Below are 27,651 nucleotides of genomic sequence, written 5' to 3'. Positions count from 1 at the left end.
TAATAATCACTTATTTAAGCAGACCACATCTCCAAGTCAATTAATTTACCAATTTAGCTTTTTTTTCTTTCTTAAAAAAAAAAAAAAGGATTTATACAATTAACATCATTCTTTAACAATGATGTATGAGAACAAATTATTTATCTTGCCTTACCTTGAATTTGGTGCCCATTCATGAACTATCACTGTCAGAACAGATTATATTTACTTATTTTGTTTTGGAAGATCACAAATTGTCACTGATGAGTTATTTCCCCAATCCTTAAATGAAAACCCAGGGTAGAGTGGTTGAGAAAATGTGGTCTGGATTCTGTGTAGGAGGGTCATTTTATCAGAGACATTGTAAAAGGACACGGTTCCTGCAACTTGATCGAGAAACACTCCAATTTTAGAGACCAAGCGAATGTTAGTCTGTTGGTTATTGTGCCATTCACAAATATTAGCTGCTGGAAAGTTACATTTCCAGGATCTGTTGTTAGAGCCAAAGATAAAACCTTGTCCCCCCTGACTAATCTGGTCATATGAGAATGTAATAGAACAACCTGTTCCTCCAATCTGAACTTCAAAATAACAACGCCCAGATAGAATCTCATTACACAACACCTGGTATGTACAATTATGAGTAAGCAAATTTGTGAACTGGCTAGTTCCTAAATTCACAGACGGCTGGTTAATTCCGAAATTCACGGTCGGCTGTAAAAATGAGTTGACGAATTTCTGATCATCACTCCTTGACACAGACTTGTTGTTTACAGAGAGCTCACTACAGGCTGATGAGCGATTCAGACTCAGTTCAGAGGAATCTATAAACAAAAAGAAAATCGAATTAAACATATGTACTTCAGAATGGGTTTTCCTCACTCCTGACATTTACACAAAGCTACAGAGCAACTCACACAGTAGGAACTCTTCTCTGGTCTTGGGTTGAGATGGCAAATCTGAACAAATAAAAAAAACATTAAGAATATTTGAGTGTATGGAATGTTTTTGTTTTAAAATAAAAAGGTGAAAAAAATATGTTGACTTACACTCGGTGATCTTCTCAGTGTTCACCATTATATGGACACTGGGAACTATTAAGATACACACGCAAAAAAAAAATAAAAAATCCCATGATTATGACAATCTGCCTGCTTATGCTCAAAATTTGTTTTGGGGGGGGGGGGGGGGGTAGATATAACCAATCAATGATTTACAATTCTGGCTCAAATCTGCCTAATTTTGACAACATACAATAAAATAAAAGAAATAAAAGAAATAGCATGGAGTTACATTTCTTTTCCTTGTAACAATCAGGTTAAAGATAATAGTTTGATGAATAAAAAAAAAATATATATATATCTTTAAAAGCTATCTCACCTTTCTCTGATATTCGAACAATATCTTGTTCACATAGATCATCCAGTTGGATTTTCAGCTCACATATGACTCTTTCTATTTCATCAAATGTCAAATGTTGTTGGATGGAGATGTTGCACAAATCTGAACATTGGTAGCAGGACAGAGAGGAGAAATTCTGTAGATGGAAAAAGCAGCAATAGATCACAAAACATTTCAAGCCAGGGCTTTTGCTGCAGACCCGAGTCTGTTTGATGCCAGAGTTAAGTTCAGTTAAGTAGCAGACAGTTGTTACCTGAATGAAACAGATGTCATCCTCCACCTGTGAAAGCTGCCCCAGTTCATCATGCCTCCTCCTCAGATCACTGATCTCCTGCTCCAGTGTTAGTATGAGTTCCTCAACACTGCTTACTTCTGCTTTCTCCTGAGCTCTGATCATCTCAGTTATCTTAGCTCGTCTTTTCTCCATGGAGCTGATCTGCTCAGTAAATACCTTCTCACTGTGCTCCACTGCTGCCTGTGCAGAGAGCTGTTAGATGACAGAGGAAAAACTTTAGGCTGTAAGAAACACCCCATTGATTCAGCTCTGACTGTAACACCTAGGCAACGTTGATGCAAAGTTGCAGCAAACTGACATCACATAACATTTCAGAAAGTACACCAAATTAGTACACTATTATAATATAACATAAATATGCTATAATATTATTATCATCATTATTATCATCATATAGCAGTCAATCATCCAAATAAGCTGCAAATGCACCAAGCTGAAATGCTGACATAATACATAGTGGTAAAAATTAGTAATGCTCTACTACAATGCACTTACCTTATGAGAGTTCATGGCCTGTCTTAATTCCTGTACCTTCATTTCTCGCTGATGCATTTCCTTGTGTAGGGTATCCAAATTTTCCTTCAACCGTCCCTGTGATTGAATTTATTATAGTTTGGTATTAGGCTCCTGAAATTATATTTTTTGTTTGTTATGTAATCATGTATATATATATGATGTAATATTTGTAAATTGTTTCAAAACATTGAAAAGTAAACATAACTTGTTGGTGCACTTATAGTCTTTTTAATTTATATAAAATGTTATGCAGAAACCTCTTACCTGTATGTTTTGTCTTTCTGCTGCAGATGAAGACATCTTATGGTTCTGGTGGTTGATCAGAGCACACTGTATACATATCAGCTGCTGATCTTGGCAACAGTACAGCTCCAGCGGTTTATGATGTTGGGAGCAGATTTGGTCCAGTAGATGTGGTGAGGCATTGACCAGTTTGTGCCAATTTAATGCAGGAGATGTATAATGAGTTTTGATGTGAGATTCACAGTAAGAAGCCAAACACACCAGACAAGACTTGATGGCTTTTAGTTTGGTCTCTGTGCAGATATCACACTCCACATCCCCAGAGACAGAAAAACTTAGAACAGGAGAAGCTGTTCCTGCTTCTGGTGCTTCTCTCTTCATCCTCTCTACAACTTCAGCCAGCACTGTGCTTCTGCTGAGAGCTGGTCTTGGGGTGAACGTCTGCCTGCACTGGGGACAGCTGTAAACTCCCTTCTGATCGTCTCGATCCCAGCACTCTTTAAGACAGGTCATACAGAAACTGTGCCCACAAGATGTAGTTACTGGGTTGTTCAGAAGATGAAGACAGATTGGACAGTTAAAGGGATTTTGATCATCAGATGATTCAGCCATTTTGCTGCTATGAAAAAAGTAGAAAACCTGTAAGTGATGTTACTGGAAAAGAGTCAAATGTCACTCAACAGCTTACAGTGATACATACAAATATTTCAATATAAAAATTACATTTGTGGTTTACTCAATATTGCTACTGATAGATAAATATCTTGGCTATCACTCCCTAAAGGTGCACTCAGTAACTTTTCAATGAATTCAGGCACTGGTAGGAGTATTTATCAGATGCAAGTGTACATTTTTCAAAAGTACTGTTCATTTCTTATAGGCTATGGCTTAATTAATGAGTGCAAATTTAACGACAAATTAAATTTGCGTTTTTTTTAAATACATTTGGGTAAACAAAATTATATAATAAATTTAGTTAAACATGATGAAATGATTAGTTTATCGTCAGTCTACCATTTCAAATCAAAACCAAATCATCTCTATTTCTCTCTAACATGGCAGCCAGGGCACCACACCTCATGTTTACACGCCCGATCATAAACCTTTACCTAATCACTTGAACTTCCAGTCAACTTCGGCTCTTTAAGTTCCATTAAAAGTGTCTCTCTCGTACATCGGAACCTCATGGGAAGAGAAGCGACGGTAACAGAGAGAAAGAAGAGCCAAAAGCATTCCCCTTTTGAACCTTTGAATCAAGTAACGTGTTACGTCATCATCCATACGACACTGGCTTACTCCCAGCGAGGGTTTTCAAACCTTTTGATGTCAGGAGCCACAAATATAATTATTCCCCCACACACACATGCACTCACAAACATGATATTTTATGCGAAAGTATTTTTTTCTTTCATAAATTATTTATTTTATATTGTCATTGTACTGAAGCAAATCATTATTTGTAATATTATTAGAACATATTTATTATGTATTTATGTCAATTTTTTTACCCACTATTAGAAGATATGCAAGATAAAAAAAAAAGATAAAAAAAAGATTCTGTTTATGCACTTTCTTATTGTTGATTATATATATTGCCGTTTGAGTTACAATTACTATCTTACTAAACTCGTGTGTAATGTCTCCGTGTGTGTTTTTATCTGTTGGATGACTGGCCAGACACTGACGGGATAATATTTTTTTAAATATTTTTGTATAATAATGAGTGTCCATAAGAGGAGGCTGGTATGGATTTCCTCAGGCAAAATATAACTCTTTTCTTCCAGCAGGATTCTCTAACACAAACTCAGATCAAGGCAGGAGTATGATTGATTTATGGGCTATCATGCACCAATATAAACAGCAAAGACGTTTTTAATGCCTCTCCTATTCCCTTTATGTCACTGTGTTTCGTGTATGTGCGTGAGAGAGACAGAATGAGTGTTACCATCGGAGTGTTTCAGAGTGTCTAATTTTAATGCATTGAGCTTTTAATACGCATAAAGAACAGCTTCAAATTCATAATGTTAATGTTTGTAATACCTTAATGCCTTATACTCCACATTGTGTGAGTGCTGCTATATGTTTTGCTGGAATCTAAGAATGCTGACTGCACAAAGAGGTTTGGTTCGACCCCTGGTCCTCCACACTTATTACACACCCAGACTAAAGCAGACCACAGCCAGTGTGTGCGGGTGGATGTGCTGTTTAGAAGAAAGAAGGTTTAAATGTCTCTATTAAGCTATTCCTATTGCAATACCACTGCAGGACACCTCAGTATAGCGCAGGCATTCTTAATCTCTGACCTCTTGCACACTCACACACACACCTGTCTTTTCAGATAGAAAACAATACAAATATGATGTAAGAAGGGGTCAAAGGTCAGGTGGCACCTGCCACAGGAAGCAGAGAGCTATCTTATACCCTTTACTTTATAAGCAACTTAAAGCTTCAAATGTTACTATTTCCTTATGAATAATTGCTTGTTAGTATTCCTGACCTGTACACCCCTTCAGATAAAAGTATCTGGAAAAATAACACATCCAAAAGTATTCTGCAAAATCAAAGGCAGACAGTTCTGAGAATGGTTACATTTATTTCATGGTTCTTTTGTGATAGATTTACAAACAATTTCTCAGTTTGTACAAAAAAGTAATTTATTGTTCAGAATACATTCAATGCACATTGGAAGTTCAACATGAATCTACTATTTTAAAGTGAATTGGTCAAACAAATGTTAAACTGTGAAACCTATAGCAGCAGAGATAGTGAGTGATTTGTTTTTTTAAATCTTTTTTCAACTTACTGGATCTCATGGAAGCAGGAAGAACAGAAACAGTAGTATGACAGAAACAGAAATCCCATAGTATGACCGTTTTTAAACAAGTTCCATAGCAATTTGATAGCATACCATAGCAGCAACAACAACAACAACAACAACAACAAATTAATGCATTCAAAAATATGCTTTAACAATGATGAATGAGAACACAGTGATTTCTCTTGCCTTGCCTCAAATTAAACATCCATTCACAAATCTATCACTGTTAGTACAGATTATATTTACTTATTTTGTTTTGGAAGATCACAAATAGTCACTGATGACTTATTTTCCCAATCCTGAAATGAAAACCCAGTGTAGAGTGGATGAGAAAATGTGGTCTGGATTCTGTGTAGGAGGGTCATTTTATCAGAGACATTGTAAAAGGACACGGTTCCTGCAACTTGATCGAGAAACACTCCAATTTTAGAGACCAAGCTCACGTTAGTTTGTTGGCTATTGTGCTTTTCACAAACATTAGCTGCTGGAAAGTTGCATTTCCAGGATCTGTTGTTGCAGCCAAATATAACAGTTCCTCCACCTTGACTAATCTGGTCATATGAAAACACAATAGAACCACCTGTTCCTCCAAACTGAACTTCAAAATAACAACGCCCAGATAGAATCTCATTACACAACACCTGGTATGTAGGTGTAGGTTGATTGTATGGATGTCTATTGTATGGGTCAGCGTATTTCGGTTGATCAAGCCTTGACACAGACTTGTTCTGTACAGAGAGCTGCTTACAGGCTGATGAGCGATTCAGAAACAGTTCTGTGGAATCTATTGATTAAAATAAAATAAAAATTAAACATGTACTTCAGCAAGATTTTTTCCTCATGTCTGACATTTAAACAAAGCTACAGAGCAACTCACATATAAGGAACTCTTCTCTGGTCTTGGGTTGAGATGGCAAATCTAAACAAATACAAAAAATTAAGAATAATGAGTTGTATCGAGTGTTTTTATTTTTTTTAAATTGTGGAAAAAAATGTTGACTTACACTTGGTGATCTTATTCGCCATTATATAGACAGTGGGAACTATTAAGATACGGAAAAAACACGAAAAAAAAAAAACACTCCATGATTATGACAATCTGCCAGCATATTCTCTGAAATTTGTTTTGGTAGACATTATAACCAATACTTCAAATCTGCCTAATTTCAAAAACAGAAAAAAAATACAAAAAATTCCTTTGGAATTAAATTCCAGTTAAAGATAACAGATTTTATTTAAACATCTTTAAAAACTATCTCACCTTTCTCTGATATCCAAACAATATCTTGTTCACAGAGATCATCCAGTTGACTTTTCAGCTGACAGATGACTGTTTCTATCTCTTCGAATGTCAAATGTTGTCTGACGGAGATGTTGCACAAATTCGAACATTTGTAGTGGGAAAGAGAGGAAAAATTCTGCAGACGGGAAAAGTAGCAATAAATAATAAAACATTTCAAGCAATGACTTTTGATGCAGACCCGAATCTGTTTAATGTCAAAGATATTACCTGAATGAAATAGATGTCATCCTCCACCTGTGAAAGCTGCCCCAGTTCATCGTGTCTCCTCCTCAGATTACTGATCTCCTGCTCCAGTGTTAGTATGAGTTCCTCAACACTGCTTACTTCTGCTTTCTCCTGAGCTCTGATCATCTCAGTTATCTTAGCTCGTCTTTTCTCCATGGAGCTGATCTGCTCAGTAAATACCTTCTCACTGTGCTCCACTGCTGCCTGTGCAGAGAGCTGTTAGATGACAGAGGAAAAACTTTAGGCTGTAAGAAACACCCCACTGATTCAGCTCTGTAACCCCTAGGCAATGTTGGCTTTGAAATTACACCTAATTTCCCGTGATATGAGGCGGTAAAATCTTTTTCAAGATGGCGGCAGGAGCAGTAGGCGTTGTCACAGCTCTCTTTAGTTAACAACTTGCTTTTTAAATTAATTCTAGTTTTTTCGTTGATCATAGTATGAGGCGCCGGACTGGACAAAAGAGAAGCGAACTGCGCGAGCGAGCGACAATGCTCGAGAGAGTATGGGAAGCCAAACAAACCAAAAGTGGGACGAGACAGCGGGGGTTTACAGAGCTCGCGCCGCGCTGACATGTCATCTGCGCGGTTCAATGGTCCGAGCCGCGCGGCCGATTCGTCAGCGCAGCGCGGACGTGTTTCCTAGCGACACCCAATGGGCAGCGCGGCGCGAACAATCCTCACCAGCGCTGCGCTGACCAATTTAAACAGCGCAGCGCAAACCATACATGCAAATAAATGTACAATAAAGAAACCTCTCCTTCCATACAAAAAAATTGGTTCTCTGCTTAAATTTAGGAGTTTTTCCCTACAGAAGACAAAGAAGAAGGACAAGATGAAATGCATACATTTCTTATGTTTATTATCTTTAATAGTGTTAGTAAAGAGTAATGTTGTGCGTCGATACTTTGAAGAACTGCACATATGTATAGAGGAATTATCACCCTACGTCACACGGCGTCACAGGTTCTACTGCGCATGTCGGGACCAAAAGTGGTCAAAAAATACGCGGAGAACATTCCGAAAATTAAATATAAACTCAAATATATATAAAAAAATTTTAAATCGAGCTATTAGTATTATTCTTAACCGTATCCGTGTAATGATCAGCTGTTAAACGGGTCTTTCTGCAACCACGATGCGCACGCATCCCAGATGTTTGGTAACTTCAATGACTTTCAATATCGTAGTCCTATTGAGGAGCACGCAAACCTTCTGGTAATTATATCGGACAGTTTACATGTTCAGGTAATGTATTTTATTATTGTAGTAAGTTTTGCATTCAGCCATCATTTGTAGACTTTAAGCTTTTTATTTAGATTAATTGGAAAAAGTGTCCCTCCCAATCAACCTGAATACACACACACACACACACAATATATATATATAAAATCGATCTTTAGTTTTAACATTGTATTCAAAATTAACAAATGATCGTTTTAATTATGGAATTCAGACATAAAAAGCTTAAAGTCTACAAAATAATGATGGCTGAATGCAAAACTTACTACAATAATAAAATACATTACCTGAACATGTAAACTGTCCGATATATAATTACCAGAAGGTTGGCGTGCTCCTCAAGACGACTACGATATTGAAAGTCATTGAAGTTTCTGCTTTATACAGCTCTTTCCGTAGCCTCTATACATATGTGCAGTTCTTCAAAGTATTGACACACAACACTAGCCTACTCTTTATTAACACTATTAAAGATAATAAACATAAGAAATGTATGCATTTCATCTTGTCATTCTTCTTTGTCTTCTGTAGGGAAAAACTCCAAAATTTCAGCAGAGAACCGATTTTTTGTAAGGAAGGAGGGGTTTCTTTATTGTACATTTATTTGCATGTATGGTTTGCGCTGCGCTGTTTAAATTGGTCAGCGCAGCGCTGGTGAGGATCGTTCGCGCCGCGCTGCCCATTGGGTGTCGCTGGGAAACACGTCCGCGCTGCGCTGACGAATCGGCCGCGCGGCTCGGACCATTGAACCGCGCAGATGACATGTCAGCGCGGCGCGAGCTCTGTAAACCCCCGCTGTCTCGTCCCACTTTTGGTTTGTTTGGCTTCCCATAGAGTATGGGAAGCCAAACAAACCAAAAGTGGGACGAGACAGCGGGGGTTTACAGAGCTCGCGCCGCGCTGACATGTCATCTGCGCGGTTCAATGGTCCGAGCCGCGCGGCCGATTCGTCAGCGCAGCGCGGACGTGTTTCCTAGCGACACCCAATGGGCAGCGCGGCGCGAACAATCCTCACCAGCGCTGCGCTGACCAATTTAAACAGCGCAGCGCAAACCATACGTGCAAATAAATGTACAATAAAGAAACCCCTCCTTCCTTACAAAAAATTGGTTCTCTGCTGAAGTTTATGAGTTTTTCCCTACAGAAGACAAAGAAGAAGAATGACAAGATGAAATGCATACATTTCTTATGTTTATTATCTTTAATAGTGTTAGTAAAGAGTAGTGTTGTGCGTTGATACTTTGAAGAACTGCACATATGTATAGGGGAATTATCACCCTACGTCACACGGGTCACGCAGGTTCTACTGCGCATGTCGGGACCAAAAGTGGTCAAAAAAATACGCGGAGAACATTCCGAAAATTAAATATAAACTCAAATATATATATAAAATGTTTTAAATCGAGCTATTAGTATTATTCTTAACCGTATCCGTGTAATGATCAGCTGTTAAACGGGTCTTTCTGCAACCACGATGCGCACGCATCCCAGATGTTTACAAACCTATAATTGGTAACTTCAATGACTTTCAATATCGTAGTCATCTTTAGGAGCACGCCAACCTTCTGGTAATTATATCGGACAGTTTACATGTTCAGGTAATGTATTTTATTATATATTTTATGTATTATATTTAGTTTTGCATTCAGCCATCATTTGTAGACTTTAAGCTTTTTATTTAGATTAATTGGAAAAAGTGTCCCTCCCAATCAACCTGAATACACACACACACACACACACACACACACACACACACACACACACACACACACACACACACACTATATATATTTTGTGTGTGTGTGTGTGTGTGTGTGTGTGTGTGTGTGTGTGTGTGTGTGTGTGTGTGTGTGTGTGTGTGTGTGTGTGTGTGTGTGTGTGTGTGTGTGTGTGTGTGTGTGTGTATTCAGGTTGATTGGGAGGGACACTTTTTACAATTATTCTCAATGGCAAAAAGTGTCCAAATCACACTGAATTCACCCTATAAATCAATATCACAAAATATCAATAACATAAAATCGATCTTTAGTTTTAACATTTTATTCAAAATTAACAAATGATCGTTTTAATTATGGAATTCAGACATAAAAGCTTAAAGTCTACAAAATAATGATGGCTGAATGCAAAACTTACTACAGTAATAAAATACATTACCTGAACATGTAAACTGTCCGATATATAATTACCAGAAGGTTGGCGTGCTCCTCAAGACGACTACGATATTGAAAGTCATTGAAGTTTCTGCTTTATACAGCTCTTTCCGTAGCCTCTATACATATGTGCAGTTCTTCAAAGTATCGACACACAACACTACTCTTTACTAACACTATTAAAGATAATAAACATAAGAAATGTATGCATTTCATCTTGTCATTCTTCTTCTTTGTCTTCTGTAGGGAAAAACTCCAAAATTTCAGCAGAGAACCAATTTTTTGTAAGGAAGGAGGGGTTTCTTTATTGTACATTTATTTGCATGTATGGTTTGCGCTGCGCTGCGCTGTTTAAATTGGTCAGCGCAGCGCTGGTGAGGATTGTTCGCGCCGCGCTGCCCATTGGGTGTCGTTAGGAAACACGTCCGCGCTGCGCTGACGAATCGGCCGCGCGGCTCGGACCATTGAACCGCGCAGATGACATGTCAGTGCGGCGCGAGCTCTGTAAACCCCCGCTGTCTCGTCCCACTTTTGGTTTGTTTGGCTTCCCATAATAGAGACCGAAAGTGCGCGAGAGAGACCGAGTGTGTCTGCGCGCGCGAGCGAAAGTGCGCGAGAGAGACCGAGTGTGTCTGCGCGCGCGAGCGAAAGTGCGCGAGAGAGACCGAGTAGTGTCTGCGCGCGAGAGAGACCGAGTGTGTCCGAGCATTAGTTTAGTAGGCTAATTGGTACAAAGTAATATATAATTATTATATAAGATGCATGGACGTTAGATTAATGGACAGCAATAATCAGTAGGCTGCCTACTACACACGTCTTGCTTTGAACTATTTAATAAATATAAATTATTCGAGCAAAAACTTTCATATACGATTGAATTCAGGCAGTAATAGTAAGATTTCATAACCTATATAGTTAATGAACACTGTACCACAACCAGGTTTTACGTTTCTTAAGCGTCAAATAACAATGACTGGATGTTATTCACCGAGATCGAGATCAGTACCACGAGAGCTGTGGAGAGGATAATGGCATCTAGATGGTATATCTGCAAAGACTCCCTTTGATAAGAATGCAGCAAAACATCTAATTGGTCTGATATGTAGCTACAGGAAATAAAGTGTTTTTTTCTTTCTTTTTCTGAGATGTTATCATCTTTAACAAAATGTTTGACATTATTTGACAAGCATACACACATGCACACAAAATACACCAGTGTACATAAACACTATGATTATGATCAGTTAAGTTTGAATTGTATTTTTTAATAAAATATTCGTTAAACTTTCTATTTAGCGTAATGAAATACATTTGCTTTATCAGACTTAAGATAGCAGTGTCAATTTACTGTTAAAAATAAAATGATTTCAGCCGAAATTACCTGTGTTGTTCTATTTTTTTATATTGGCCCATTTTACCTGAAACTTAGTGCCTTTGCTCACGTACTGTATCACCTGTTGATATTCTAACTCATAATTTACTTTTTCGTGCTTAAATACATATGTTTAAGAGACCAATGCTAATTTATAATAATATCATTATGTCATGCAGGGCTTATTTGATATTATTTAAATAATAATAGGTCATATTAATTGCAATAATAATAATTATAACAGAAGATACTATCTCTAGTCTTTCCTAATATTAATTATAAATACAATGCATATAAAAAATAATTACAATATAAAATAATATTTTTTTTTCGAGCAAAATAGTAATGTTTCTCTGAGTCACTTAGAGTAGGCTAAAGAATGACAAATTCAGTGCTGCAAATTGTAGAAAAAATATTCCCTTGTAGTAGGCTACTTGGGACAGACAAAAAAGTTTTTCCATCTTCTATCTGATTCAAATCACAGTCTGCATAGTCTCTGTTCTCTTTCTTGGTATCCATGAGTTTATGTCGTCCGTTCTCCATTTCCAAGTCTTTATCCAAGTCATGGTCACTGAATCGATATTTTGAAAGAAGTTGTCTCTTTTAATTGTGTAATTTATCAGTAATTTGCCAGTTTTGTGGTTCTATTTAGGGACGGGTTACACTGGGGTTTGGTTTATTGAATAATAATATGAATTGAAGACAACAGTCTGTTAAGAGAGAAAGAAAGTATAAGCTACATCCTGCTAATTCAGTGGTAATAATTTAATTCTTGTTTTTATTTTATATTATATTACACTCGGTCTCTCTCGCGCGCAGACACACTCGGTCTCTCTCGCGCGCAGACACTACTCGGTCTCTCTCGCGCACTTTCGCTCGCGCGCGCAGACACACTCGGTCTCTCTCGCGCACTTTCGCTCGCGCGCGCAGACACACTCGGTCTCTCTCGCGCGCAGACACTACTCGGTCTCTCTCGCGCACTTTCGCTCGCGCGCGCAGACACACTCGGTCTCTCTCGCGCACTTTCGCTCGCGCGCGCAGACACACTCGGTCTCTCTCGCGCACTTTCGCTCGCGCGCGCAGACACACTCGGTCTCTCTCGCGCACTTTCGCTCGCGCGCGCAGACACACTCGGTCTCTCTCGCGCACTTTCGGGCTCTCTCGAGCATTGTCGCTCGCTCGCGCAGTTCGCTTCTCTTTTGTCCAGTCCGGCGCCTCATAGGTGGCGGTGTTGGTGCGGGGAGCTTCGCGGCAGAGGAGGCCGAGTTGCCGGGTGTTACAACGGCCGCAGTTGGCGTTCCGCGGCGTGTCCATGTGGGATTGTTGGCTTCTGAGGCAGGCCTGGGTTCCCGTGCGGCAAGCGGGAGTGACACGGACTTTCAGACGAGATCGTGTAGGGAATGAAGGGAATTCTGCTCCATTGGAGTCACCGAACAATTCCATTTCTGTTAACTCTGGTTTAGGTAGCCTGCCTACTTCACAAGTGTCTGCAAACTGTGCAAAATGTAAAAAGTAAAGTTGTAAATCAAGGTATTTTAAAAAATAAGAAATGGGGATTCTTTCAGACAGTAAATCAATCAAGAACAATTTGGGTTCCTTAAGTCAAGCCAAAGTGTCTCTTAGGTGGGCATTTTAATATACTAAGTATTATCAAAAAGTTATCAAATTCATCATCTTTTACTAGACTCTAGCTTAGATTTTCTTTGTTTATCTGAGACATGGCTTCATGAAAATTCTCCGTCTGCAGCATTAGAAGTACCTGGTTTTAAATTGTAGGCTATAGGAGAGATAGAGGTGGTGTTATGATTTATGTGAAAACTACCATCCAGTGTAATTCAATTGCCTGGGCAAATTGTATGGACTTGGAATGTATTGGTCTGGACCTATTATCATCACAAATGTCTTTTGTATTAATTGTAATTTATCGCCCACCATCTTCTAATATTAGTTTTTATAAAAATTTGAAACAATTACTAAAGCAGTGTGATTTCAACAAAGAAGTTATTATAATGGGAGACTTTAATATCAATTGGGAAGATAAAACCGTCAGAAAGAATCTCAAAAAGATAACTGATCACTTTGATCTGAAGCAAATGATTAATGGGCCTACAAGAATAACTAATTCAACAAGTTCTCAAATTGATTTAATTTTTAGTAACCGAGCAGAGAGAATTTTAAAAACTTTTAATATGTTAACAGGCCTTTCTGATCACAATTTGATTCTAGTGGCCAGAAAATTATCTAGCAAGAGATTCAATTCATTCAGAAGGAAATATGACTCTAATGGCATTCCAAAACGTAAACTAGATGATTTCAGAAAGGCAGTTCATCAGATTGAATCGGAGGATTTATTAATCGGAAAAGATCAGGACGAAGACAGTCAAATATTTTCCCAAAAATTAGAGAGCACTATTAATGATTTCAGTTGTAAACTTAATCCTAAAAATAAAAAAATATACTGTCCCTTGCCTTGGATCAATTCACGAGGCTGAATCCAGCTTCTTATTCGCAGCTTCTTATTGACGCTATCCGTTCCACCTTAAATGACGCGAACTTCCGCGTTTGCTGGCTTCTTATTGACGCTCAACTTAGGGACCGTGCGGTTTTTCTCTTTTTCGCGTTTTTTTAACGGAATTGTGTTACTTTTGTGTCTATTTTCAGAATAAAAGAATAATAAAAAATATTTAAATGCAAATAACACTGATATATCAGCGAAAATGGACTGTTAAAATATAAAGGCACACAAGGATACGGTATTCTTTAATTATTGTACATGTCATCAGCTCAATTTAAGGACCATGTGGGTTTTCACTTATTCACACTTTTTAGGGACCCTGTTTGTATTGTTTATATTTTCAGAAAATAATATAATAACATAATTTGAAGGTATTTAAATATGGATCCAGCCTCTTATGAAGATTTCATATGACCCAGCATCTCCAGAATCAAACATGGATGATTGTACAAAAATTATAATTTTATCATTAGGCCTACTTTTAACTGCACACTAATCTTGGTAAAATGCATGTTTTATATTTGTAAACACAAATTTTTACTAACTTATATAACTGTACTTTCTGATATCTCATCAAATCCTATTGTGATTTTGTAACACAGAAACCTGCATTTTCTGTAAAGCTCCTTTTAAATTATGTATTGTGCATTAATGATGTGATGCATCATACAAATGAATGTATGAATTAAATTGAATTGACTTGAAAGCAATGGGCATGGTTACTGTACAATTTAAAGTTATGGAACCAATCTGACAATACAGAAGAGTTATCACAGTAATTTTGCATTTTACACAATGCACAAAGAGCCGCCTATTGCATTTTCTGCACAATTCGTGGCGCTGTTTATCGGTAACCTCAGAGGCTGCGTTAAATTGGACACTGTCCCATTATAGTAGAGCTACTACTGTAACGAAATACAAATTTTCAGCAGTTTTAACTGTAGACTTTTTTTTTAATGAATTTTTGAACTTGGCACTTTACACAGTGCACAATGAGCCGCCTAATGTATTTTCTGCCCATTTCGCGGTGCTGTTTCTCAGCCGCCTCAGAGTGTGCGTTAAATTGGACATGATCCCATTATAGAAGAGCTACGACTCTAACGAAATACAAATTTTCAGCAGTTTTTACTGTATAATTATTTTTTTATGATTTTTTTAACTTGACACATTACACAATGTACAATAATCTGCCTATTGCATTTTCTGCCCATTTCGCGGCGCTGTTTCTCGGCCGCCTCAGAGGGTGCGTTATATTGGACATTGTCCCATAAGATTAGAGCTACTCCTCTAACGAAATCCAAATTTTAAGCAATTTTTACTGTATGAATTTTGCATTTTACACAGTGCACAATAAGCCACCTAAAACATTTTCTGCCCATTTCGCGGCGCTGTTTCTCGGCCAACTCAGAGGATGCGTTAAATTGGACATTATTCTCTTATAGGACAGCTGTTCCTCTAATGAAATCCAAATTTTGAGCAGTTTTCACTGTAGAAATATTTTTTTAATTCGTTTTTGAATTTTGCATTTTACACAGTGCACAATAAGCCACCTAATGCATTTTCTGCCCATTTCGCGGCGCTGTTTCTCACCCGCCTCAGAGGGTGCGTCAAATTGGACATGATCCCATTATAGTACAACTGTTCCTTTAAAGAAATCCAAATTTTGAGCAGTTTTTACTTTATAATTATTTTTTAATTAATATTTGAATTTTGCATTTTACACAGTGCACAAAGAGCCGCCTAATGTATTTTCTGCCCATTTCGCGGCGCTGTTTCTCGGCCGCCTCAGAGGGTGCGTTAAATTGGACATTGTCCCATTAGTGTGGAGCTATTACTCTAACGAAATCCAAATTTTAAGCAGTTTTTACTGTAGAATTATTTTTTTATGAAGCTTTAAACTTCCCACTTTACACAGTGCACAATGAGCCGCCTAATGTATTTTCTGCCCATTTCGCGGCGCTGTTTCTCAGCCGCCTCAGAGGATGCGTTAAATTGGACACTGTCCCATTATAGAACAGCTGTTCCTCTAATGAAATCCAAATGTTGAGCAGTTTTTACTGTAGAATTATTTTTTAATTAATATTTGAATTTTGCATTTTACACAGTGCACAAAGAGCCGCCTAATGTATTTTCTGCCCATTTCGCGGCGCTGTTTCTCGGCCGCCTCAGAGGGTGCGTTAAATTGGACATTATTCTCTTATAGGACAGCTGTTCCTCTAATGAAATCCAAATTTTGAGCAGTTTTTACTGTAGAATAATTTTTTAATACATTTTTGAATTTTGCATTTTACACAGTGCACAATAAGCCACCTAATACATTGTCTGCCCATTTCGCGGCGCTGTTTCTCGGCCGCCTCAGAGGGTGCGTTAAATTGGATATTATCATCTTATATGACAGCTGTTCCTCTAATGAAATCCCGATTTTGAGCAGTTTTTACTGTAGAACTTTTTTTGAATGAATTTTTGAATTTTGCATTTTACACAGTGCACAATAAGCCGCCTAATGCATTTTCTGCCCATTTCGCGGCGCTGTTTCACGTCCGCCTCAGAGGGTGCGTTAAATTGGACATTATCCCATTATAGAAGTGCTATTCCTCTAATGAAATCCACATTTTGAGCAGTTTTTACTGTGGAATTATTGTTTTATGAAGCTTTGAATTTGACACATTAAACAATGCACAATAATCCGCCTATTGCATTTTCCGCCCAATTCGCGGCGCTGTTTCTCGCCTGCCTCAGAGTGTGCGTTCAATTGGACATTATCCCATTATAGTAGAGCTACTACTCTAACGAAATCCAAATTTTAAGCAGTTTTTACTGTAGAATAATTTTTTTATGAATTTATGAACTTGACATTACACAATGCAAAAAAAAAAAAAGCCGCCTATTGCATTTTCTGCACAATTCGCGGCGCTGTTTCTCGGCAACTTCAGAGGGTGCGCTAAATTGGACATTATCCCGTTATAGGACAGCTGTTCCTCTAATGAAATTCAAATTTTGAGCAGTTTTTACTGTGGAATTATTGTTTTATGAAGCTTTGAACCTGACACATTTCACAATGCACAAAGAGCCGTATTGCGCCTTAGGCCCATTTGGCGACGCTGTTTCTCGGCCACCTCAGAGGGTGTGTAAAAGTGGACATTATCCTGTTATAGGACTGCTGTTCCTCTAATGAAATCCAAATCTTGACCAGTTTTTACAGTAGAATTAATGTTTTATGAAGCTTTGAACTTGACATAACAATGCACAAAGAGGCGTATGTGTGCATTGTGTAATGTGTAATGTTAATTGATTGATTGGTTAATGAGTATGCTCCCAATTATTGTGGATTCCTCTCAGGTTTGTTTGTAATGTGTCCATGCCATATGATGTTCTATTTAAGCTGCACCTGTACCAATAAATGATTGATTGTGTGTTCTCACTGCAACCTGTTTAAAGCATGTTTATTCTGTCTTTAGCTCTGTTTAACATGTCAAGTTCAAAAATGTATACAAAAATAATTCTACAGTAAAAACTGCTTAAAATTTGGTTTTCGTTAGAGTAGTAGCTCTACTATAATGGGATAATGTCCAATTTAACGCACCCTCTGAGGCAGGCGAGAAACAGCGCCGCGAATTGGGCGGAAAATGCAATAGGCGGATTATTGTGCATTGTTTAATGTGTCAAATTCAAAGCTTAACAAAACAATAATTCCACAGTAAAAACTGGTCAAAATATGTATTTCATTAGAGGAACAGCTGTCCTATAACGGGATAATGTCCACTTTAACGCACCCTCTGAGGCAACCGAGAAACAGCGCCGCCAAATGGGCCTAAGGCGCAATCAGGCTCTTTGTGCATTGTGTAATGTGTCAAGTTCAAAGCTTCATAAAACAATAATTCCACAGTAAAAACTGCTCAAAATTTGGATTTCATTAGAGGAACAGCTGTCCTATAACGGGATGATGTCCAATTTAACGCATCCTCTGAAGTTGCCGAGAAAAAGCGCCGCCAAATGGGCCTAAGGCGCAATACGGCTCTTTGTGCATTGTGTAAAGTTCATAAATTCATTAAAAAAAAAAAAAATTCTACAGTAAATACTGCTTAAAATTTGGATTATGTTAGAGTAGTAGCTCTATTATAATGGGATAATGTCCAATTTAACGCACCCTCTAAGGCGGCCGAGAAACGGCGCCGCGAAATGGGCAGAAAATGTATTAGGCGGCTTATTGTGCACTGTAATGCCAAGTTAGAAAAAAAAAAAAAAAAAAAATCTAAAGTAAAAATTGCTCAAAATGTGGATTTCATTAGAGGAAAAGCTGTCCTATAATAGGATAATGTCCACTTTAACGCACCCTCTGAGGCGGCCGAGAACCAGCGCCGCGAAATGGGCAGAAAATACATTAGGCGGCTCATTGTACATTGTGTAATGTATCAAGGTCAAGAATTCATACAAAAATAATTCCACAGTAAAAACTGCTTAAAATTTGGATTTCGTTAGAGTAATAGCTCTTCTATAATGGGATCATGTCCAATTTAACGCACCCTCTGAGGCGGCGGAGAACCAGCGCCGCGAAATGGGCAGAAAATACATTAGGCGGCTCATTGTACATTGTGTATTGTATCAAGGTCAAGAATTCATACAAAAAAAATTCCACAGTAAAAACTGCTTAAAATTTGGATATCGTTAGAGTAGTAGCTCTACTATAATGGGACAGTGTCCAATTGAACGCACACTCTGAGGCGGCTGAGAAACAGCGCCGCGAAATGGGGAGAAAATACATTAGGCGGCTCATTGTGCACTGTGTAAAGTGCCAAGTTTAAAGCTTCATAAAAAAATAATTCCACAGTAAAAACTGCTTAAAATTTGGATTTCGTTAGAGTAATAGCTCTTCTATAATGGGATCATGTCCAATTTAACGCACCCTCTGAGGCGGCGGAGAACCAGCGCCGCGAAATGGGCAGAAAATACATTAGGCGGCTCATTGTACATTGTGTATTGTATCAAGGTCAAGAATTCATACAAAAATAATTCCACAGTAAAAACTGCTTAAAATTTGGATATCGTTAGAGTAGTAGCTCTACTATAATGGGACAGTGTCCAATTGAACGCACACTCTGAGGCGGCTGAGAAACAGCGCCGCGAAATGGGGAGAAAATACATTAGGAAGCTCATTGTGCACTGTGTAAAGTGCCAAGTTTAAAGCTTCATAAAAAAAAAAATTCCACAGTAAAAACTGCTTAAAATTTGGATTTCGTTAGAGTAATAGCTCTACTATAATGGGACAGTGTCCAATTTAACGCACCCTCTGAGGCGGCTGAGAAACAGCGCCGCGAAATGGGCAGAAAATACATTAGGCGGCTCATTGTGCACTGTGTAAAGTGCCAAGCTTAAAGCTTCATAAAAGAAATATTCCACAGTAAAAACTGCTTAAAATTTGGATATCGTTAGAGTAGTAGCTCTTCTATAATGGGATCATGTCCAATTTAACGCACCCTCTGAGGCGGCTGAGAACCAGCACCGCGAAATGGGCAGAAAATACATTAGGCGGCTCATTGTGCACTGTGTAAAGTGCCAAGTTTAAAGCTTCATAAAAAAATGATTCCACAGTAAAAACTGCGTAAAATTTGGATTTCGTTAGAGTAGTAGCTCTACTATAATGGGATAATGTCCAATTTAACGCACCCTATAAGGTTGCTGAGAAACAGCGCCGCGAATTGTGCAGAAAATGCAATAGGCGGATTATTGTACATTGTGTAAAGTGCCAAGTTTAAAAATTCATACAAAAATAATTCTACAGTAAAAACTGCTTAAAATTTGGATTTCGTTAGAGTAGTAGCTCTACTTCACAATGCTACAGTAAAAATTTCTAAATTTGGTTATGGTGACAGTCAAGCACAATGGGTATAAGGCCCCAGTGCAACTTTTAACGCACCCTCAAAGGCAGCTGAGATATAGATCCCCCCAATGGGTAATGGGTAATTTTGGCCTATTTCATGGGTCCATAATTTCTAAATTCTACCGTATAAATATCTGAAATTGTGCATGATTATATTCAAGCACAGATGCAGGATAAAGCATCAGCGAAACACCCCCAAATGGGCCAACAATGTGATAACTCTTCTGTATTGTCAGATTGGGTCCATAACTTTAAAATGTACAGTAACAATGCAATGGCTCTTTCAAGTCAATTCAATTTAATTCATACATACATTCATTTGTATAACACTTTTCACAATATATATTTCAAAGCAGCTTTACAGAAAATGCAGATTTCTGTTACAAAACCACAGTAGGATTTTATGAGATATCAGAAAGTACAGTTATAAGATAGAACAAATTAGTATTTACAAACGCATGCATTTTAAGCTAAATTAATGTGCAGTTTAAAGCAATGATAAAATTATAAATTATATATATTTATCATATAATCAGTCTTAAGGGGCTGGATACAAGCTGGAGCATAATCTCTGGTTACCTTGTGAAATTTTAATTTGTAATAATAATAAAAATAAAAAAGTATTCAATATATTTATTTTTAAATACATTCAAATTATGTTATTTGCAATAATTAAAGATTGATGTATTGGCCTCATTATATTTTTTACAGTCATTTTATGTTATTATTATTTGTTATTTACCTTTCAAAATAATGTATAATTATTTTCTGAAAATAGATAGGCCTACAATATAAACAGGGTCCCTAAAAAGTGTCCCTAAATTGAGCGTCAATAAGAAGCCAGCAAACGCGGAAGTTCGCGTCATTTAAGGTGGAACGGATAGCGTCAATAAGAAGCTGCGAATAAGAAGCTGGATTCAGCCTCGTGATCAATTCAGATATCTTAAAATTAATGAAAAAAACGGGATCTTGCTTTAAAAACAGCAAACAGATCAAAGTTTAGTCATGATAGACATCATTTCGCTATGTTACGGAATAAGGTGGTAAAGTCGTTGAGAAAAGCAAAGGCTGATTTTTTTCTGAGGATAATTAATGAGGCTAGAGGTAATTCAAAAACAATCTGGAATAAGTTGAGCTACTTAAAAGATGACAAAAGAAAAGATAGGTCATCACTTGAATGGTTAACGGGAAGCTGACTAACAATCCAGCTGATGTAGCCGAAGCACTAAATTATTATTTTGTTGACTCGGTAGTCAAAATTACACAATGTTTTTCCCCTAAGTATACAGAAATGTATACAGTTAATACAGGTGAACAAGCCCTTACTCTAAGGGCAGTCTCTGAATTAGACGTCATAAGAACAATTACATCTCTTTAACCATCCAGAGCAAAGGATATATTTGGTATGGATGTGGTAATGCTTAAAGAGCTTAGTGAGTCGTTAGTTAATCCTATCACTAAAATGATCAATCTTTCAATTTCTCAGGGGATGTTCCCATGTGCTTGGAAGTCATCTGTTATTGTGCCTATATTCAAAAGCGGTGTTCCTCACTCTGCTAGTAATTACAGACCTATTAGTATTTTATCTATAGTCTCAAAGGTTGCAGAGAAATTGATGGCTGCACAAATCACTAATTATTTGAATAATAGTTATTTTGTCTTGCAATGCAATTTGGCTTCAGAGCAAACTATTCAACTGAGATGGCAAATTGCTGTTTCACTGAAAAAGTTAAGTCTCTATTAGATAAAGGAGGGGTTGTCGTGGCTGCGTTTCTTGATTTCAGGAAGGCCTTTGACACCGTAAACCACAGAATTCTGTTGTCTAAATTATTAAGTTTTAATTTCTCTCCACATACATTGAGATGGATCGAATCATACTTGTCAGGTCGCACACAGTATGTTAGTATACAGAATTATAAGTCAGCTCCTCTAAGTATATCCACTGGTGTTCCACAAGGATCTATTCTGGGTCCTTTACTTTTTACATTGTACATCAATGATCTTCCATCTGTCTGTCCTAACACTAACATTCAAATGTATGCAGATGACACTGTTATTTATATACAAGGACGTAGTGTGTCACAAGTTGCAAATTAACTTACAGAATCCCTGGTTCATGTTGCGGCTTGGCTAGAACAATACTGCTTACAGTTAAACATCTCTAAAACAGTGTGTATGTTTATCACCAAAACTAAGAATTTAAGTATAGTGCCAGATGTATTTGTATCAGGGGAAAGATTACAAGTTGTATCTGAATATAAGTACCTTGGTATTCTGATTGATTCCAAACTTCATTTAAGGCACAGGTTAAAAAGGTCTGTAACTGGGTCAGATTTAGTTTATCAAATTTTAGATTTATTCGTGATTATATGTCGTCTGACGCCGCTTTGATGTATATGCATTCCATGATTATTTCTCATATTACCTACTGTTTAACTACTTGGTCGCAAGCTAGTATTACTACTCTGAAACCACTAGAGTCTTTGTATAAACACTAAAAACTCTTGATAAGAAATCAGTTCGGTTTCATCACTGCTCAATATTAAAAAAATACAACTTGCTAAGCTGGGATAACTTGATCAAATATGTACATATTTGTTTGCTGTTTAAGACTATTCATGGGTTTCATCAGGTCCTTTTCCACAGGTGTATAAAATCAAGCACCTAGATTATGAATGCAGACTGCATTGTGCTTGATTAATACACCTGTGGAAAGGGACCTGATGAAACCCATGAATACATAGCCTGTCTTCACCACTAAAACAGTTTGTGAATATTAGAACAACTGCTCACCGATCTACAAGGGGTGGGGAAAGAGGGGACTGTATTATCCCTCTCAAAAGAAGTAACTTTAGCCAGTCTGTATTTTCGGTCAAAGCTGCAAGGGAATGGAACTCCGTCCCATCAACAATTAAACGATTACATGCTTTTGGCTCTTTTCAGTCTCATCTTAAAAAATGGTTACTGACAATTCAGCACTGTCAACATTAGTAATGTATTCTTGACAATAGACTACTTTGTACTAATTGTTCTTGGCTATGTTGCTCTCTTCTGTTGCCATCTTTCTCTTTCTCTCTCTCTTTCCTTTCTCTCATGTTTACTTTGTTTTAGATAATTCATGTTTATTTTGTATTTTAATAGTGATTTATTTGGTTGTGTGTGAATTTGTTGTTTTTTTGTAATTACTATAATTTTTTTTTTTTTTTTTTTTTTTTTTTTTTCATATGTGTATATGTGTGATGCTCTGTTTCTGTTTTTAGGGTGACCTTTTAACATTCTGTCAAGGGTCTACAGATGAAAACTAGCCTTTTGGGCTAATTCTGGCACGTTTACATTTATGTTTATTAATGTGCATTGCCCCTGTAAATAAAAAAAACATAAATAAATAAATAAAAATTGACAGCAAAACAAAATAATAGATATGATAAATAATTATTTACCCCAATGACACAAATTTACTCTCAAATTTACTCATACTATAATAGTACAATTTAGTATAGTACATAATAATATACTATAACTATAATATTATTATAATAATTATCATCATATAGCAGTCAATCCTCCAAATAAGCAGCAAATGCACAAATCTGAAATGCTAATGTTGTACATTGTGGTCAAATTAATGATGTTATACATCTTACCTTATGAGAGTTCACGGCTCGTCTTAATTCCTGTACCTTTGTTTCTCGCTGCTGTATTGCCATTTGTAGGGTATCCACATTTTTTTTAAACCGTCCCTGTGACTGAATTTATAATAGTCAGGTATTAAGCTTCTGTACAATTTTATGTTTGTTATTAAATTTGTTCCCAAACAGTGAAAAGTACAGCAAATATTGCTTGATGGTGCACAAAATATGCATTCTTCCAAAAACATTTTGGGCATTACATTGATCTTATATTTTCAACCACTTGAAAAAAACAAAAAATACACATCAGAATGAAGTGTCTATTTAAAACATTTATATAAAATAAACATTAATAATCTCAATGCTTATTACTTAAAGGAACACTCCACCGTTTTTTGAAATAGGGCTTATTCACTTTCTTTCCTACATTTAGATAGGTGGGCAAATGCATTTTTGTCTCAGTGCATGCATTGTTTTAGTTTGACAGGGTCAGCGCTAGCTTAGCTTAGCACAATGAATGGAATCCTTTGTTGCCAGCTAGCATGTCCTGAGTAAAAGTGATATAAAAAATTAAAAAAACCCACCTAATTACTTCTTGTGGCCTGCGTATTCACAACAAGTACAAATAGTGATGCAGATTAACACTAGGCGATTTCCTAGGCAGATATTGACTTATATATTAAGGACTATATTAGGGGGAAGCACAGGCGAAGCACTGCTACTTGGGCGTGATATCTCTGCGCCCAAGTAGCAGTGCTTCACCTGTGCTTCCCCCTAATATAGTCCCAAGTCAATATCTGCATAGGAAATCGCCTAGTGTTAATCTGCATCGCTATTTGTACTTGTTGTGAATACGCAGGCCACAAGAAGTAATTAGGTGTTTTTTTTTTTTTTTTTATATCACTTTTACTCAGGACATGCTAGCTGGCAACAAAGGATTCCATTCATTGTGCTAAGCTAAGCTAGCGCCGACCCTGTCAAACTAAAACAATGCATGCACTGAGACAAAAATGCATTTGCCCACCTATCTAAATGTAGGAAAGAAAGTGAATAAGCCCTATTTCAAAAAACGGTGGAGTGTTCCTTTAAGTACTTACAGTCTACTTATGTTCCTATATTGCTGCTCTTCTTGGTTATTCAATGCACTAAACTGTTTTAAACTCATTAGCATGTGATGTCACACGTGGTGGGTTTCTGACCAACTCTTATTGTGGTTTTTCACCTAGTATAATATCTATTAGTGTTATTTGTGACAGCTTTGTCCAGCACATCACTTAGAGAGGTGGATGACAACTAATTGTGTGACACATTGGCGTGTGAAACCAGACAGATCCTCAGTTGGATGGAAGGTATAGTCAAATTTTAATGATACAAAATGATATTCAGACAAATCAATAACCCTACCTGTATGTTTTGTCTTTCTGCTGAAGATGAAGTCATCTTATGGCTCTGGTGGTCGATCAAAGCACACTGCATACATATCAGCTGCTGATCTTTGCAACAGTACAGCTCCAGTAATTTATCATGTTGAGAGCAGATTTGGTCCAGTAGATGTGGTGAGGCATTGACCAGTTTGTGCCGTTTTAATGCAGGAGATGTATAATGAGTTTGGATGTGAGATTCACAGTAAGAAGCCAAACACACCAGACAAGACTTGATGGCTTTTAGTTTGGTCTCTGTGCAGATATCACACTCCACATCCCCAGACACAGCAAAATTGAGAACAGGAGAAGCTGTTCCTGCTTCTGGTGCTTCTCTCTTCATTCTCTCTACAACTTCAGCCAGCACTGTGCTTCTGCTGAGAGCTGGTCTTGGGGTGAACGTCTGCCTGCACTGGGGACAGCTGTAAACTCCCTTCTGATCGTCTCGATCCCAGCACTCTTTAAGACAGTTCATACAGAAACTGTGCCCACAAGATGTAGTTACTGGGTTGTTCAGAAGATGAAGACAGATCGGACAGTTAAAGGGATTTTGATCATCAGATGATTCAGCCATTTTGCTGCTATGAAAACAGTAGAAAAACTGTAAGTGATGTTACTGGAAAAGAGTAATTCATGTAACCTAAAACTGAGTCAAATGTCACTCAACAGCTTACAAAGATAAACAAAAATATTTCAAAAAGATATTGTTGAAGATTGTCAAAACAATTTAGTAACTAAACTGAATTGTATTAGGTTTAGTGACAACATGTTACAATGTTTACATGGTACAATTTCTGGTAAGCTACGCTTTTATTATTATTTCAGTTCAATTCAATTATTGTGATTTGATTTAATATTGACTCATTTGAATAAATATTAGGTAGGCTACACAAGATAGGCATTCATTTTTCTCAAGAAAAGAACATTTTTTATCAAGCGACGAGAATACTTTTTGTGCGCAAAAACAAACAAAAATAACGACTTTATTCCACTATTCATTTCCTTCTCTCTGGGCCTCTAGTTGGTTCACGTAGTGTTTTTGCGCTGCGCGTCACACACATGACCAGCGTCGGCCAATAGTGAGCCTACGTGGTGACGTGAACACAGACGCGCTGCGCAAAAACACTACGAGGCCCAGAGAGAAGGAAATGAATAGTGGAATAAAGTCGTTATTTTTGCGCACAAAAAGTATTCTCGTCGCTTGATATACTTAAGATTGAGCCACTGTAGTCACTTGGACTATATTAACGATCTCTTTAATAACTTTTCTGGGCCAGCAAGTTTGGGCCACCTAGCAGCCTACGGAGAAGTGATCAGCTCTCAGATTTCATCAAAAATATCTTAATTTGTGTTCCGAAGATCAACGAAGGTCTTACGCGGTTGGAACAACATGAGGGTGAGTAATTACTGACAGAATTTTCATTTTTGGGTGAACTAACCCTTCAAGTATAATGCGTTTTTTTTTAAATTATAATAACAACTTTATTTAATGATAGGCTATAAGTAAATATATAATAAATATGTAATATAGTACACATATTTAGCAAAATACTCTCTATAGCTCTTTTTTTCTAGCCAACTAACGTGCTATAGCCTATATTATGTTCATTTTCTCCAGCTGTTTTATTGACCTCTTTGATTGATTGGTCGGTCGATATTAAGTATGAGGAATATACATTTCGGTAAGTTGTACTGTATCTTTCAACAGTGTTCATTCGTGTTTATTTACTATTAGCAGAGATGATTGGTTCACGTGCCGCTAGGGATCTGTCGCGTCACATTTACAAGGGCCAAAACGGTATTTATTGCGCGTAATTTATTATAAAAGCGTGTCTCACGGTGAATGCGGGAGAGTTGGCAGCTATGCAGCGAGGGCTCCTGACCACACCTCATGTTTACCACGCCCGATCATAACCCTTTACCTAATCACTTGAACTTTCAGTCGTTAAGTTCCATTAAAATGGTCTCTCTCGTGCAGCGGAACATCATTTGGGAAGCGTTGGGGTAAATGCATAGGTTAATTTAATTTAAATTCGTTTTAAATGAGTAATACCGATATATTTTATGATAAAATACGGCATAATAGATAGTTTGATATGCTTAAGTTATGAATTATTAGACGTGGCAACCGTGGACGAGTTATTCATAAATAATTTGTTTCAAATGAATACCCTTATTCATAATTTATATTTTGTTGTCATAAAAGTTAGCAGCGTCGTATTCAGCTCGATCATAACGATCCAGGGTGCTCATCACTACCCATAAAGTCACTGACATAAATAAAGATAAACAGATATATTTCCGCGAATACAGACCTTTTAAATACACTCGTGGCGACTGACGCACTCATCGTCTCTTGCACGCAGTTGCAGAGAAAGATCAGTTTACTTTTGTTTTCTGAAAAGAGAATTTATTTTGTTTTAAACTCCTCCCTCTTTTCAGAAAACAAAAGTAAAACTGATCTTTCTCTGCAACTGCGTGCAAAAGTCAGTGAGAGTCAATGGCCAAGAGTATATTAAATACATTTTATATTTAATAGTTATCCTTATGATTATGTTTCCTTATGATTAATTGCTTGTTAGTATTCCTGATTTGTACGTACCTTCAGATAAAAGTATCTGCCAAAATAACACATCCAAAAGTATTCTGCAAAATCAAAGGCAGA

General features: G+C 37.3%; 2 protein-coding genes and 1 long non-coding RNA gene across 4 annotated transcripts in view; 1 reads left to right on the top strand and 2 right to left on the bottom strand.

Moving 5' to 3' along the window:
• LOC309486843 overlaps nucleotides 1-27,651 on the top strand; it is a 45,517-nt gene that overhangs the window by 3,394 nt on the left and 14,472 nt on the right. The gene's annotated exons all lie outside the window — the stretch shown is intronic.
• LOC309486813 (E3 ubiquitin/ISG15 ligase TRIM25-like) lies at nucleotides 78-3,774 on the bottom strand. Of its 2 annotated transcripts, none has more exons than XM_082154277.1 (8): nucleotides 3,544-3,774; nucleotides 2,456-3,053; nucleotides 2,171-2,266; nucleotides 1,634-1,867; nucleotides 1,360-1,516; nucleotides 1,029-1,073; nucleotides 897-938; nucleotides 78-803 (listed from the first exon to the last, which is right to left on the bottom strand). In XM_082154277.1, the coding sequence occupies exons 2-8, from the start codon at nucleotides 3,044-3,046 to the stop codon at nucleotides 205-207; spliced, it is 1,764 nt and encodes a 587-aa protein (XP_082010403.1). In that variant the 5' UTR covers nucleotides 3,047-3,053; nucleotides 3,544-3,774; the 3' UTR covers nucleotides 78-204. The 2 variants fall into 2 exon arrangements, with proteins under 2 accessions (XP_082010403.1, XP_082010404.1); XM_082154278.1 differs by having other exon boundaries at nucleotides 2,456-3,050.
• Nucleotides 5,008-27,388, bottom strand: LOC309486814 (E3 ubiquitin/ISG15 ligase TRIM25-like). Its single transcript, XM_082154279.1, has 8 exons — nucleotides 27,302-27,388; nucleotides 24,970-25,567; nucleotides 23,581-23,682; nucleotides 6,763-6,996; nucleotides 6,514-6,670; nucleotides 6,257-6,295; nucleotides 6,130-6,171; nucleotides 5,008-6,036 (listed from the first exon to the last, which is right to left on the bottom strand). The coding sequence occupies exons 1-8, from the start codon at nucleotides 27,334-27,336 to the stop codon at nucleotides 5,495-5,497; spliced, it is 1,749 nt and encodes a 582-aa protein (XP_082010405.1). The 5' UTR covers nucleotides 27,337-27,388; the 3' UTR covers nucleotides 5,008-5,494.

Source organism: Leuciscus leuciscus (genome assembly GCF_965113295.1).
Source record: "Leuciscus leuciscus genome assembly, chromosome: 22".
In the NCBI taxonomy this organism is placed as follows: Eukaryota; Metazoa; Chordata; class Actinopteri; order Cypriniformes; family Leuciscidae; genus Leuciscus; species Leuciscus leuciscus.
Note: the sequence above shows the minus strand (reverse complement) of the source record. Positions and strands in the feature narration are given on the sequence as shown.